Source organism: Lissotriton helveticus, chromosome 4_1, assembly GCF_964261635.1.
Source record: "Lissotriton helveticus chromosome 4_1, aLisHel1.1, whole genome shotgun sequence".
Lineage (NCBI taxonomy): Eukaryota > Metazoa > Chordata > Amphibia > Caudata > Salamandridae > Lissotriton > Lissotriton helveticus.
Genome location: NC_136063.1, coordinates 1,619,550,948 through 1,619,566,787, shown reverse-complemented (window position 1 = coordinate 1,619,566,787; position 15,840 = coordinate 1,619,550,948). Strand labels below are relative to the sequence as shown.

Sequence of the window (15,840 nt, the reverse complement as noted above, 5' to 3'; positions counted from 1 at the left end):
GAAGGTACTTAAAGACCTCTCGACACTGGTATCCCTGCTATGTGATTTTGTCCTTTTAGGGTCTTTGTCAAATGAGGATGAACCCTCATTTTTGTGTTTCTATGGGGAAGAGTACCCCCTTTTCTCACACTCTGAATAACATTCAGATTGAACATTCTTTTTCTGGAGCCAGAGAAAGAAGCCTTGTTTCATGGTCCTTAAGCGTTTTGACAGAAAAAGTGTGACAATATTTGCATTCCTTAGGCTTATGGTGAGGGTACAGTCAATATAGAATTTTCCTTCTGAGGGTCCTCAGAGAAAAGTCTTGATTTCCACACAGAATTTACAAGGCCTAAACAGCTTTTTTTTAGATTCCTCTAACATGGCAAAAACAGGGAAATAATCCCAAAAACTGTACCTCAGATGTTGCTTGAAGGTCGAGAAATAGTTTGAAGAGCAGACAGGTTAAAAGTTGACAAAGGTAACACTGTGACTGAGCAGAGTTCCCTAACACACGAAATACGGTCTGAAATCTGAGTTATGGTGGCCCTACCAGGGATGAATACTTGGATGCATTAAAACAATGTGAATTGGTTAGCAATGTCTATTGTTATCAATGTGATTCTTAATGCTTATGTATTAGCACTGCTGCTATTACTGTTAGAATTCCACCATGTCGACAGATAAGATTCAAGCATGTGAATTTATGAAAGATACAATACTGGAGAATAATTTATCACCTAACTAACTTCTTCCTCATTCCCCTAGATACAGAACAACCCACTATGACACTATAAATTACTATGAAAAATTGTTAAAAAAATTCGCAACACATTAAAGTAATAAAAAATATATATATATTTAACCACTATATGAGTGAAAAGGATATTAAAATATTGGTATTGTTTACAAACCTATTACTTATCTAAAGAAAAATATTCTTGTCAAAGATATTTGTGCAACACAGTATTTGTGTGTTACGATATTTAATTTCCGATATTTCTGTCTTACGATATTTTTAAATAAAGATTTTGTCTAAACACCTTCAAAATTATGTTTTAAACCAAAGGATGTGTACAATTGTTTGGGCCATTTTTCAATGAGTAAAGTAAATGTCCTACATTTAATGTGAATGTTTTTGTGCTAAAATATGATGAGATGGCTGCTAAATGAAGTGCAATGTGGTGCCATATATTTGAGAAGCCTTGGCCTCACGAGCTCTATAACTTGGTGCATATGTTTAATATCGTGATGTAGGTGAAAGCGCAGAGACAACTAGATAGCTCTTTGTAATATCTTGAAGTTGTGCTTAATTTAGACAGCATTACAACGGGTTGTTACTCAGCTGCATCTTAACTCTCATCTAACTTCTAAATATAACATTCTTATTCCAGCTAAGTTAATGTTCTATACACACTATAAATGATTCATGACCACAGTACCACAAATATCATGTACATAAAAACATCTTAATTAAGACTACAAATATTTGAATATGAACAGACTTTCTTTAATGTAGTTCACTATTGAGTAATTATTTTTGGTGTGACACCAATAAGCATCAACTTAAATGCTGTCTTAACTCATCTATACCATCTTCGAGCATGAGGTTTGGAATCAATTATTTCTTTATATTGAAATATAACAACTACAAAATATACAAATCACACTTCATATTATAACAACTTGAAAATTCTATGTTGTTATTGAACATTTGTAAAGCACTCTATTAAATGAAGATCTCTCGGCACAGAACGATAGGGAATGAATGCCTAATTTTAGAAACAACTTGTTTGAGAAGTGATAAGCCTTAGATTTAAGTTAACAAAGATTAACGTGGCTGGAAATTCTTAGCCAATTAATTTCACAGCGTAGGAGCAAGGAGAGAAAATGATCTGCCTCTAATGGAGGTTTTGCGAAAACGGTCACTGGTTAAAAGATTGGAGGAGAAGGTGCACAGATGAAGACATGTCGTGTATTTTGTGAATTTATTCTCAAGGAATAGAGGTAAATAACAAAAAAGACATTGATAGTCTAAGCAGATAGCCCTAAAGATGATCCTCTAAGTCACTTAGAGCTAGTGATGTTCATGTAGACTAATCTTTGCCAAAGCAAAGTGAGAGGCTAAAGTCATTGATCTGGCAGCTTGATTTTGAATAAGCTAGATTTTGTTAATTAGATTTTTGGCCATTCCTAGGCACAAAGAATTACGCAATCAATCCTAGAACCAATAATTGCAGCAACCACTGTTTTCCTACAACTTCATACAGCAAAGGAAGAATAGAGTGAAGTTTATGTAGATAAAAGAAACAACTGCTGATATTTAAGTGTCCATCTTGAGTTTGTTGTCTAATTTAACACCCAGGCTTTTTACATGTTCTCTTGAGAATGGAAAAGACCCATGGATAAGGGCCTACAGTTATGGGTCCAGGTGTCCAAGTCCTTTCTTACAACAAATATTTCAATTTTCTCCAAGGTTATTTTAAGCCAAACTCAATATATCCAGATTTTTATGTTGCAGAGACATTCAATGAGTTCATCATATGGAGAGTAGGAACTGAAACGCCAAAACACTAGTTATGTGTCATCCACATAAGTATATAACTTGCAACCAAATTTCCTAATTAGGTTGGCTAAAGTTTGGAATCTAAATTAAACAAGGGAAAGACCTGTTTCCTGTTGGACTTGCGCATACATTCTTCCTCTGCTCATTTACAGAACTCTGCACCAATGGAAGCAGTGATAATCTTGTTTTTTGGGGCTTCTGAAGCTGAGCATAAACTAATCATTAAATTATTTTTCTTGCCCAACCTTGTTTTAGTTACTATGTAATAGCTGTGATTCCAGTGTCCACATCCATTCTGTGTTACTGACTGTATAGGTACCAGTGTAAGAAGCTTATATGTTTACTGATACTTTCATGTGCTTTGGTCTTAACATTTGTTAAGGTTACCAGATGTTCTTCTATCGAGCATTGTAATGTAGATTTGAGTCTGTGGGGGCGTGGCCACATAGACGTGTCCTTGCAAAGCTCTGTGGGCAACCAGGCCCTTGGCCACGCGATCCTGGTGCTTCTTGTTGCATGACACTCCATAATCAAGTGAGAAAGCTGCAGGAGGTGTAGCCCCACCAGGCGAAGATGTTTGATCAGCCCAGGGGCTGTAGAAAGCAAGCTTTGACCTCTGGCAATGATCCCAATGCCTCACTACGCGGCTGAGATGTAAGATGGTCATTGTAAAATGGCCATGTACACAGTGAAGGGATTTGGCAGACCCAGGGAAAGAATGGCTGGAGCAGTGCTGGGTGAGTGACTAGACCATCCTCAGAAAGATGGGCCTCGTGCGGCCAGGCAGGCTGTCGGAAAGACACAGGGAGTCCTGAAAAGTACCAGTAGGAGCCTGCAAACATTGAAACACAGCAAAAGGTGTGCTCTCCCCGTCTGAGCAGCCTGGGTGGGAGCACGTATTTGGAGCAGGCCCGGAGGCGGGTAAGGAAGCGAGGAGTGTGGCAGAACACCGCCTGCCTTGGGCAATACAGTAGCCAGGTGAGGAGGCGAGACTGCGGGTAGAATGTGCCGGGGTTAGGTCTTTTGCCCCAGCAAAGCTCAGCAGAGGGGAGACTGAGCCTTGTGGTAAGGGGAGCTACAAAGGAGGGCTCCCTTCCCCCCCGTGCAAGACCGGACTTAGATGGCACCTTAGCATCTGGTGAACCTCGCTCCTAGCTACCCACGGGTCCAAATGGTGAAATCCCATTCAAGAACACAAGGTACCTCCTCAATAAAAGAGCTCCTCCAAAACCCAAGTACCATAGCTATGGCCCACACATTGCCTACAGTTAATGGCAGAACCTCTCAGCATGCATCTGATGGTGCTGATGCACAGGGCCCTGTCACAAGAAGCGACATCTTACAGCTGATAGCTGACTGCAAGGATGAGATGGGGCTACTGCACCAAAACTTTATAAAATCACTCACCGACCTTGAGCATGCAAGTCAAAACCTGGACACAACAGAAATGACTACCTGGAAGTGGTGTTCACAGAAGACCCTCATGAGAGGGATGAGCTGACAGTGCAAGTTGATTAACTGGAAACAAGATGGCAGTGGCTAACGTACAATGCTGAGGATTGACAAAGTAGGTCCAGACAGAAAAACATATGGATCAGAGGGGTTTCCAGAATCCGTCTCCAAGTTGCAGCAGTATTTTCAGGATCTGTTTTGCATGACACTGGCAACACACTGATAGAACGTGATGGGACAAATATAGTTTACAATGCATACTAAGTGATAAGTTGACACCAGATTTTTTAACAATGGTCCACCTCTTCCGACGGAAGGAGAAAATTATAGAGGCAGCGAAACACACAGACCCCTTAGTGTTCCAGGGCTTGTCTCTAGCGCTGTTTCAAGATGTCTCCGTCCTGACCCTGGCCAAGCGCAAATTGCTGAAGATAGTCACTGACTACCTCAGAGAGCTTAAAATCTGATAGTACTGGGGATTTTCAATGCAAGTGTTATTCTCCTACAAAGAAAAGCCAGCTTTTATTATTAAGCATGAAAAAGTGGTGGCACTATTCGGTCTCGAGGACGACTCCTGTTCTGTAGCACACAGCTGCACTGCTATTGCCCTGGATGAAGAAGGCAGCAAACTAGGAAAGAGAGGAGGATTGAAGCTTGGAAAAATCAATAGACCTCCCCTTACCCTGGGGAGGATGACTAACTAACTTGCCATGACTGAAGAGCATTTTAACTCTGTTTGCTACACTGAGTCTAACTTTCATGGGCTCACCACACTCACGCCCTTTAGGTGTGGAGCACAAGGACTTTTTGCCATAGATGGCCTGTTGGGGCCCACCAAGAAGAAGCAAGAGAGAGGAGAGGCACTCCATCACTGACGACAGCCGATGACTGTTACTTGGCTTGTTTCTATTTGCTGGTTATGGTTGTTCCAACGTTTGTTGTTCTGTTATACTTTTCCCCAAGGTCAGAATGCACATTGGCGGAATGTAGTACCGAACTGAGCGCGCTTTCCTCAGCTGTCCCTCTAGCAGTAGAGTGGCATGATTCAATGCAATGCCCACATCTCCCCTAACTACATCTACATATCAGGCCCGAAGGGTTTGAAACTAGCGACACTGAACGTGCAGGGTCTCAATTCCCCAGTTAAGAGGAAGTTAGTTTTACACTGACTTGCCACGAAGATTCTAGACCAAGCTCTTCTCCACGAGACCCACCTATTGGTAGCCAACACAAAACTATGAACATTGTGATGTTTCCTCGTCAGTTCTTTTCCTCTGCACAAACAAAAAAGAAGAGAGTAGCGATCCTTTTAGGGAGCGGGCCCCCTTCCATCTGACATCGACCCACAGTGATCGGGACAGGAGGGACATTCTGATCAGGAGTCGATGGGAGGTGAGAAGGTGACGATAGTCTCTTTCTATGGCCTTAATAACCATATGGACCAATGGTATGCTTAGTTGTTCCCATTCCTGACCGCCCATGACAATCTAGTGTTGGGGGAGACTTCAATTTAGCATTGGAGCCGGCTATAGACAAATCGGACCCCACATTGAAATAATTGTCCTCCCCACCCTTCTAGACCCAGAGCCTTGATGATCTAAAGCTAATAAGTGTGTGGCCAGACACCACATGGGAGATTTGGATTACACCCACTGCTCGCATGTTCATCGATCTCTTTCTCAGATTGATTACATTTTCGGCTCTCCACCAGTTTTGTCCTGGGTGGAATTCTCAGCAATAGGTACACAGATACATGCCCTAGTAATGATACCCATGTCTGTAACGCTCCCAGACGACCCGCCCCAAAAATTCTAGAAAATGACTAAGATAGCGTTCCAGAACCCTGTTCTGCAAGAGAACATTTGAGAGGCAGTAACAAATTATTTGAAAGAAAATGAGACACAGGAGTTGCCATGGGCCACCATATGGTATGCCAATATGGTGGTCGTACTTGGGGAATTTATTAGTCATACCTTATTTTCCTACCACGGGCCCACGCTCAACGATTGGAGCTGGAGGCCGAGAAAGCCAGACTGAAAACTGATCTGAAAACTAAACCCATGTTGCAACAACTAGAGCCTATGTAAGGCTAAAGGAGAGATGGAAGCGGTCTTGGCTAAGGATGTCTCAAGCAAACTGCTTTAGATGAAAAAGTTATTTTATGAGTGGAGTGACAAAGATGATCGACTCCTTGCCCATAAAATATGCTCCCACAGGATGCAAAACTGCATTTAAGTGGTGTTGGATCCCCAGGGTTCACCTGTAAAGAGCCACTTAGTTACGCTTGAGACATTTATACAATATTACCCTATGGTTTACTGTCAAGGACAATACTACCAAGAAGCTCAGGATGGTTATCTGGTGGCAATCTCCCTGTCCAATCTGGACTCCGAGGCCAGAGAGTACCTGGAGAGGGAGATAACGGGAGAGAAAATACTGACAGCTATAAAATCTTTTCTGAACAATAAAGCCTCCGGCCCAGATGGGTTGAAACTCCTTTTACAAGGCTTTCGCTGACCTATTTGCTCCACATTTAAAAAGGTTTCAAACTCATTCCTGGACACTCGAGAAGTAACACCCTCAATGATGGAATCCTTTATCACACTGATCCTCAAGCCGGACAAGAATCTGAAGGTCATATTGCCCAATTTCACTTTCGAATTGTGGTTCAAAGATTTTGGGGAAAATCCAGCATTGTCAATTGGGTGAGGTTTCTGCCGCGGTTGACATCCCTGTATGAGGCAGGCTTCATTAGGAGTAGAGAGCTGGGCGACAATATTAGCTTGGCATTCAATGTGATCGATAAGGCAGTGGTCACTGGAACGGAGGTGATACTTCTCTCCTTCAATGCAGAGTAGGTCTTCAAGCACTTTGATTGGTTATTCTTGACGAAGACCCGCTACAAGACATCTTTGGGCCCCCGGATGAAGGTGTTCATACTAGCTAACTATGCCGAACCCACAAAGAAGCTTTGAATACACTCTTGTCTCTGAGTCAATCCCTCTCATGAAAGGCACCAGTCAGGGCTGCCCTCTTTCGCCCTTGATCTTCTTCCTCACAATGGACCCCCATACTATAGAATTATCGCTAATCCATTGATCACAAGTGTGCCAACAGGGACAAATAAAGCTGCTGCTTTTTGCTGACAGACCATGTCCTATGTTTTCTGACTAGCCCAGCTAGAGCATTACATGCACTATTTGAAGAGTTTGAGAGCTTTCACCTTGCAACGGGATTCCTGGGTCAACTGTAAAAAATCGACAGTGGTGGGAAGAAACAGTCACACCTTCAAATAGGTCATGCTGAAACAGGGATTTGGATGGATTCCAATAGGGATTCAGTACCTAGGAATTAAAATTCCGCCCAGTGTAGAGGAGGTATTCACTAGCAATGTTCCACCACACTTGGATGGTTCAAGGACCTATACAGAAGGGGCAGGCTTGTGTTTGCTTGGGTGGGCAGGATAAACTTCATGAAGATGAATCTTATTTCCCAGATTGCTGTACCTCTTTTGTTCCTTCCCGATGCGTGTTTCCCCGGATACCCTAAGACAACTAAACCAGAAAATGTGCTCCTTCATATGAGGTGGAAGGACGCCTTGGGTGGCTTGATCCATGCTGATGAGCGGCATGGAGGGGAGGGGGGTTTTAGGGGTACCTGATGTCGGGCAATATGTCCTGGCAGCTCAGATTAGCCCAGCTATTGTGTGGTGTTCTCCAGATGCGGACAAGCCATGTTCCCCTGCATCATTTTCCATGGCTGCTTCTGTGAGGCTCTGCCCCCACTCTGAGGTGGTCCACAAATGTAAGCCTAAACTATTGGTCCAAGGATCAGAGGACAAAGGGATAACGACCTACCTCTCGCCCCTGGCTCCAGTCACTTGGAACAAAGATTTCCCTCTAGGGATGATGGACAAACACTACCAGACGAGGGGAGGAGGGGAACAACTATGCCTACGACAGTTGTACAAAGAGGGAGCCCCTAAGACTTGTGACCAGTGTGCTCATGAATTCTTGCTGGGCCCTAAAGATTTAAACAGAGTCATACAACTATTACACTGAGCATGACAAACGAAGTCAGTGGCGCACATGACACACAAAAATGTAAGACATGTTTATGGAGGGAAATACCAGCAGAGTGTTGTCTCGTTAATATAGAGTGCTGCAGAGCCCCATCCCAAAGCTACAGCTTTCATACATGCAAAAGTGGGCTGAGGGTTTGGCTAGGAACTGGCTGAGGAAAACTGGATGGGCGGGGGCAGATCCTCCCTCACCGCCTTGAGACCCTAACAATTGAGTAGTCGCACTTTACAAGAAACCTGATTGATTGATTGATTGATTCTCCTATGGAGACAGTCTGCACGCTCATCATTCTGTCTTCAACACAGGGCAAATGACTTTAAAATATTTCTCTGCTGGTATATGACGTCCATCTGACTTAAAGTCATGGTAAACACTTCTGACACATGTTGGAGGGGCTGTGGTGCGAGGGGGACATACCTGCACATATGGCGGGAGTACCTATACACACCGCAGTTCAGGGCTCAAGTATTGGGAGTTGTAAGAGATATCACCAATGTAAACCCCCATGCAACCGCTGCTGGCCCTGTTGGGCTTGATAGATGACGAACGGTTGTCCCCACTTTCCCTCTCTACAACCAGACTACTCACATCACTGCTATTGGCTGCCTGCTTGATAGTGGTACAGCAGCGGCGAGTGCTGACTCCATTGACTTTAGGCATGTGGTGGACTAAAGTTTGAAATATTCACATAATGGAAAAACTCACTGCCTTGGTACAGGACACCATGCCGAAACACGGAAGGACTTGGACCCCATTCCATAGATATATTACATGCAGCCGAGGAATCCCCTGCCAACCTAGGATGGTACATCTGGAGAGGGAACTCGGCCACAGGAGTGAATGACATAGGAAGCGGATAGAGGAGGACCTCGGGTGGGAAGAAGCTATGGACTGGGTCGTTGCATGAGGACTATTTGTATACTGTTAATAGAATGTTTTCCTCTGCTACTGATAGCTAAAATGACAGTTCCTCTGATCTTTAAAGTGCTGACGGCATGGTAATATCCATTTGTTCTAGAGAAACCTCGACCTGGGACCTGAAAATGTGAAATAAAGTAGTTAAATAAATAACTTACATCCGTTTTGTTCATTCGATGGGAGACAGGATTATAACTCCCCCATAAATTGGTTTCTTCGATAAATTTCAGGGCTGGATAAGGATGTTCCTGATGGTATGGATTCATCTATTGACTTTATCTGTATTCACTTTTATTATACCGTATCTTGCTTACATACAGCATCTTCCTAATTTTTGCATTAAGAACCTTAAACACGTCATAGAAAACGTGTCAGTTAAGCTATTATTTTAAACTAAATATTTTAAACATGTAAGCTTTAAATTGGTGGATTTCTACACCCACCTTCTTAATCCATTGTTTATTCAACACATAAAATAGTAACATTTCAACTGGAATTATCATGTTTCATTTACATTTTTTAATTTTCAAATATCTACACTTAACCTACTTAGGCTAATTTTCTTTGAATAATGATCAACTTCGCACTCGCTTTGAAATTAAAAGATACAGTTTATTTGTGGTGCATTCACCTATATTCCACAATGCTCCCACATATGAATACTTGTCAGCACTCACTCTCTGTATATTTTTTTACTTCAATTCATTCAATACCAAAAAAGGGATTTGATGTATTTTTGTCCAAATTCGTTGTCTATCTGTTCTCCAAATTGAAATCATTTATGCATTTCAAAGCACCACAAGCTAAAAGAGTAAAGAACAAGAACGCAATTGAAACTGGGAATGCAGTAAAGAAACATAGGCACTGTGAAATGGAGAAAAAGGCAGATTTAGAATTGTTAGTGTGAAAAGTGTTGTAAAGACAGAGGAAAAGAAAAAAAAGAAACATGAGTGGCAGTGTACTATATGGGCACAGTTGACCATCCCACTCTCATATGCACCCTGGGGTCTGGAAAGGGATTCATCACTACAGCACTTCACTGGTTCTCCTCTTACATTTCCAGTCTATACCAGTTTGATCACATAAGGATGTCTAGGTAACAAAGGATCAATATCATAAAGTAGTTAAATAAATAACTTACATCCGTTTTGTTCATTCGATGAGAGACAGGATTATAACTCCCCCATAAATTGGTTTCTTCGATAAATTTCAGGGCTGGATAAGGATGTTCCTGATGGTATGGATTCATCTATTGACTTTATCTGTATTCACTTTTATTATACCGTATCTTGCTTACATACAGCATCTTCCTAATTTTTGCATTAAGAACCTTAAACACGTCATAGAAAACGTGTCAGTTAAGCTATTATTTTAAACTAAATATTTTAAACATGTAAGCTTTAAATTGGTGGATTTCTACACCCACCTTCTTAATCCATTGTTTATTCAACACATAAAATAGTAACATTTCAACTGGAATTATCATGTTTCATTTACATTTTTTAATTTTCAAATATCTACACTTAACCTACTTAGGCTAATTTTCTTTGAATAATGATCAACTTCGCACTCGCTTTGAAATTAAAAGATACAGTTTATTTGTGGTGCATTCACCTATATTCCACAATGCTCCCACATATGAATACTTGTCAGCACTCACTCTCTGTATATTTTTTTACTTCAATTCATTCAATACCAAAAAAGGGATTTGATGTATTTTTGTCCAAATTCGTTGTCTATCTGTTCTCCAAATTGTAATCATTTATGCATTTCAAAGCACCACAAGCTAAAAGAGTAAAGAACAAGAACACAATTGAAACTGGGAATGCAGTAAAGAAACATAGGCACTGTGAAATGGAGAAAAAGGCAGATTTAGAATTGTTAGTGTGAAAAGTGTTGTAAAGACAGAGGAAAAGAAAAAAAAGAAACATAAGTGGCAGTGTACTATATGGGCACAGTTGACCATCCCACTCTCATATGCACCCTGGGGTCTGGAAAGGGATTCATCACTACAGCACTTCACTGGTTCTCCTCTTACATTTCCAGTCTATACCAGTTTGATCACATAAGGATGTCTAGGTAACAAAGGATCAATATCATCTGCTGAGTCACCTTGGACTCCATACTTTCTCCTTTCCTCTTCAACTTATACATGGAGATGATTGGTGATCTACTCACAGATAACAGCATCAAGGTTCACCAATCTGCTGATAATACACAACTCTATTTGAAAGTCTTCTCTGCTTCAGGCATCCAAAGCCTCACGCACTGCTGGCAAATCATCCAGACCTAGAAGTCCAGCTCCCACCTGAAGCTTACCCGACTAAGACAGAATACCTGTTATTTGACAAGAACAATAAACAAACTACAGTACCAACCTACCAGTGACCGCTACTAAGGAAATGGGGGTGGCGGGTTGAAAAATAAAATCACATACCTAGTCACGGCCGCTGCCTCTCCTCCATCCTCTTCCCTTCCTCCTCACTCCTGGAAGCAGAAAGCTCCCAAGCTCACCTAAGCCAAATCACAACTCTGCTGTCACAAGCCTGACTTTTATGGACAATAGAGGGTTCTGGCCCTAATCAGCATGGATAGGCCAAACTTCAATAATCTAACAACAACACAAATGCCAGTACTGATGCTTACTACACTACTTCCTTCACCCAATCACACATGACACTCGTACTGACTGAAAAAACTAATTTGTATTTTTTGTTTGGTAAAAAGTTTTTGAATTTAATTTCATCAAAACTTTGTCAGTTCATGTTATTAGTTCAATGAACAATTAAACGATTTTGCGTAGACCACATAAAATTCTACACATATATGACATTAATCTTAAATCACATATATGATACAACACTAAACATTACATTTGACAAAAAAAGGAAGAGAAACTTAATACATGAGCAAGCTCAGGTTCCAAACTTTCACGAAACATAGAGGAATAGCACAAATAAAGGAAAAGAAAAGAAGGCCAGAAGAGGAGGTTTGAAAAATATTTGAAAACCAATCTTTACGTTTTGGAAAAATACAACCCCATTCAGGGCACTGGCCAAACCGTTTAATATTCAGGTAACCACGATAATACTATCCATAAAGATTCAGACACTTTTATCACAAAAGTACATGAAGGAAGGTTAGCCTGATGTTCAATTTTCTGGTTCACTTGTTTGGACAGAGAAAAAAGGTCAACGCATTTGGAACCCCTATTAAACCTTGGGCGGGGTTTTCCTCAGGACCTGGAACACAAGAGAGCTTGTGTCAAGTATCTTGTACAACGATGTGCAACTTTTACTTGAGGTGATTGTAGAAGAAATTATTTTGCCATTTTTCAAAATGTGGAGCAAAGGCTTGCATGTAATGTCTTCAAAACCACGTTTTTTCCGCTGGTTGAGACAGCACTTTTTTCTCACTAAATGATCTTTTAAAAGTAATTTCTTTTGTGGGATAGAGCCTTTTGTGTGGCTGTTTTTGACGAAAATAGAAAATAGAAAAACTAGTGGTAAAATTGTCGTTTGAATCTGCAGTAAGTGATTTTAGAAAAGTAGTCTGTTCAGGGAGCGCCTCCTACCAACGTGGTGTCAGCATGACAGCAGCATAGTGATTGGTCTGAGCGCCCAGTTTGGCTGGTCAGGCAGCGCCTGGGAGCCTTGGGACAGTTCTCCAGCCGGCTGTGCAAAACAGCCGGGTGGAGAAATGCTAAGTGCGCATGAGGTTCAAGATGGCCAGGCAAATCATCATGCATACTTAGTAGTGCCCAGACAACTCTATTCTCCTGTGAACCAGCCCACCCGGCCCAACCTGGCTCCATGCAGAAAAATAAAAGGATTATAACAATGTGTTACTATCATTTTATTTTTCCTTGTGGCACTGCTCTGAGAGCAGTGGGGGACGCTCCTCCGCCTTAGCGGAGGAGCCACAACTCAAACCTACCTCAGTGGTATAACCTTGATGGCTTCATGCTCCAACTTTCATTCAATGTCAACTCAGTTCAGTTCAGTAAATCTTTATTTCGAAGAATAAAAATTCCTCATAAAAGCACATTACAGTATAAAAATCATTAAATATCATTACGTTTCATTCCTGAACTTTTGGTATTAAAACAACAATAAAGAAGAGAGGGTATAATTCACGAGGCAGGTATGGTTTTACAAAACAAATTCATTTCTTGTATTCCTCAATCTTACTGCTACTTTTAAAAAGCTTAAAATGGCACATAGGGTATGGGGGTCACTAGCTTTCTGTAAAAACAACAATGCGGTTTTTGCTTGGCGGAATTTCTGTTTCTTAAAAATGTCTACCAAAAACATACGTCTAGGGTTACTGTAAAAGGGACATAAAAGTACAAAATGTCAACTCACTTGGATTCAAACTGGACACCAACCTCATCATCAAGGAATACATTTCCAAAAAAACACCAAAACAGCCTGAAACCAGCTCTCTCCTTTAAAGAAAGTCAAACAATTTCTTCAAGAAAGCAATTTCAGAACTGCTGTTCAAGTCCTCGTTTTCTCACATCTGATAGTGATAATGCCCTATGCCATGGCCTCCTAGATTCCACAATGACATCCTTTAGTGATATTTAAACTCTGCAGCACCTCTCATGCAGAGCATGAAGATACACTCACACCACCCCTATCGTGATGGAATTTATTTGGCTCCCTTTACCGGACCACACGATCTTTAAATTCAGTATCATCATGCACAAAGCTATCACGATCAGCACCCCTGCTTCACTGGCCTAACAAAACTTTAGGTGGACCCCCTGAAAACTACAAGGAGGGGTCCCCTTCCGGACTCAGTCAGGTGCTGTCACGCGCAGGGGCCTGTGCTGACGGGCCTCCCCCTGCACCGTGGGTGCTGCAGGGGCCTTTGCTACGCCCCTACCCTGCTTATGTTGCAGACAAGCTCACAATCTATGGTGGATCTCGGCACACCCACAGTCAGAACACCGCGAGACTGCACACTAAGAAGTGTAAAATAGAAAAACCTAGACAGCAAGCCTTTTCTATCCATGCTCCCAGGATCTGGAACAACATCCCAGTATCCAGCAGCCCCACTACCAACACAGCTCTAATTTAGAAAATAGTTGAAGAATTACCTCTTTAAAGAAAAGGACATCACAATGTATTAACCATCCACAACCCAGTTCCCTCCCCTCTTACTCGTTGGCTTTAATGCTAGTCTTTGAGCATATGCAGTGTTCTGCTCCTTTTGGCCGGTTTCTCGCTATAGAATATCTTATTTGGAATGTGTTCCACTTTCTACTATCCATTCTTATGGTAGGAGTAGGAAGGGTTGTGGATGGTTTCTAACATTTTGATGCTAAGTTCCCCACTCGGGGAGTGAGAACATCCGATTCTGTAAAACTGAGGGACTGAGCTGCCTCGGCGTCAAATACCTCTCTGGTGTCATCTGTTACATTGTTTTTGTCTCCTGAGGGTGTGAGGCTGCATGGTTGTTGAGGCCTATCCAGTTTTGTCCCGTGAATGTGTTGTTTACTTTGGGAGTTTACACAAGTATATCATACAGAAAGGAAGCATAACCACGTCTGATGTGATTGACAATTACATGTTACATCTAGACTACGGATTTAAGTGCATTCCATGATAAATATTTCCTATTTTTACAATTAGCGAGTCGGGGCACCACGTGTCCTGACGATAGATGCTCTAATAAAACTGGGAAATAAGTTTAGTCCTCTGCTCTGTCTAAGTGTGGGTACAGGGCTGCGTGTAAGATGGGGGCTTGCCCGGGGACTCCTGTTGAATCGCTCCCATCTGGCAGTTAGGACAGGGCTTCCAGAGACTATGGGCATGGTTATCCTGTCCATCTGCCTGCCCTTATGGGACCATGATGCACGTTGCTTACCTACCAGTCCTCTTTTGTTTGTGTGAACCGTCATGTCATCCTGCCTGTTGTTATCCACGATAAAGGCGTCATCGTAGCTACGCAACCGTAACAATGACATCATAGGATTCCACCCTCACGTAAGCAGTGGAATGTCAACAAAGGCAGCTGCCCGTTAAGTAGTCGGAAGCACTTCGTGCGCTCTTCTTTCAGACATACTGCGCTCCAACTGGGAACCACAATCAGTGGGTTGGAGAGGAGTTTTGCTCTTCTGTCGGTATTCTTTTTTATATCTTTCTTTATTTCTTATTTCAAGAAGATACAAGCACACACCATTTGGGACATAGAGGCTCACTAGATTACACAAAACAGTGCCCGAAAAAGATTTCGATCTAAATACTAACCTTAACAGTAAGATAATATACGTCTTTAATTGCGTTTTCAACACAATGACATAAAGCAAATTACTCTGAGGCCGAGGTTTCAGCAGAATTCATATTTCATATTTGATTTCAATTTTATGTTTATGCTTCTTATGTTTAGGTCTATGAATGTATTTTATTTGTGTGTGTATGCCTTTCAGTGAGTGTGAACGATTGTCGGCTGCTAAATACGGCTGTACACTTTTCTTCTCTATTAGAACGCCTGTAATATCCTCAGTTATTTGCATAGGGCACTTTGCACCACCACCTGGCTGTTGAGTACTTATGCAAACTGTCTGAAAGTACGTTTGAATGATGCAGTGTGAGAAGCAAGTCACATGTGAAATAACAGTAGATGTATTGGCGAGAGGCGCGTGCTTGTGTTTGTGTGTGCGCGCGCATGTATGTGCGACCCTTTGTACCCTGATTGGCGAGAGAAGTAACTCAGTGTGTGATTCATATGCGTGCTTGTCACATTGTGAGTAAATCTTGGTTTAGTTGTTTTGGTGTCGTTTTTTCTAGGTTTGTATTCATTAGAAGGATGTGTGTGTGTCTTGTTTTAGGGTGT

At 41.8% G+C, this 15,840-nt stretch overlaps 1 protein-coding gene across 7 annotated transcripts in view; it reads right to left on the bottom strand.

Annotated features, from left to right (window-relative positions):
• The window catches only part of LOC144827620 (uncharacterized), a 455,727-nt gene extending 440,782 nt beyond the window's left edge, over positions 1–14,945 (bottom strand). For 3 of the 7 annotated variants that reach the window (XM_078685862.1, XM_078685869.1, XM_078685867.1), the window contains exon 1: positions 14,872–14,945. Coding sequence is in view for 1 of the 7 variants with exons in the window: in XM_078685866.1 (XP_078541992.1) it covers positions 14,876–14,905 (30 nt within the window). In the remaining 6 variants the exon portion in view is untranslated. Of the gene's footprint in view, positions 1–9,155; positions 9,288–14,871 lie in introns of those variants that run through there. The other 4 variants (XM_078685863.1, XM_078685868.1, XM_078685866.1 and 1 more) reach the window with 3 other exon arrangements.
• Between the last annotated feature and the right edge of the window lie 895 nt (positions 14,946–15,840).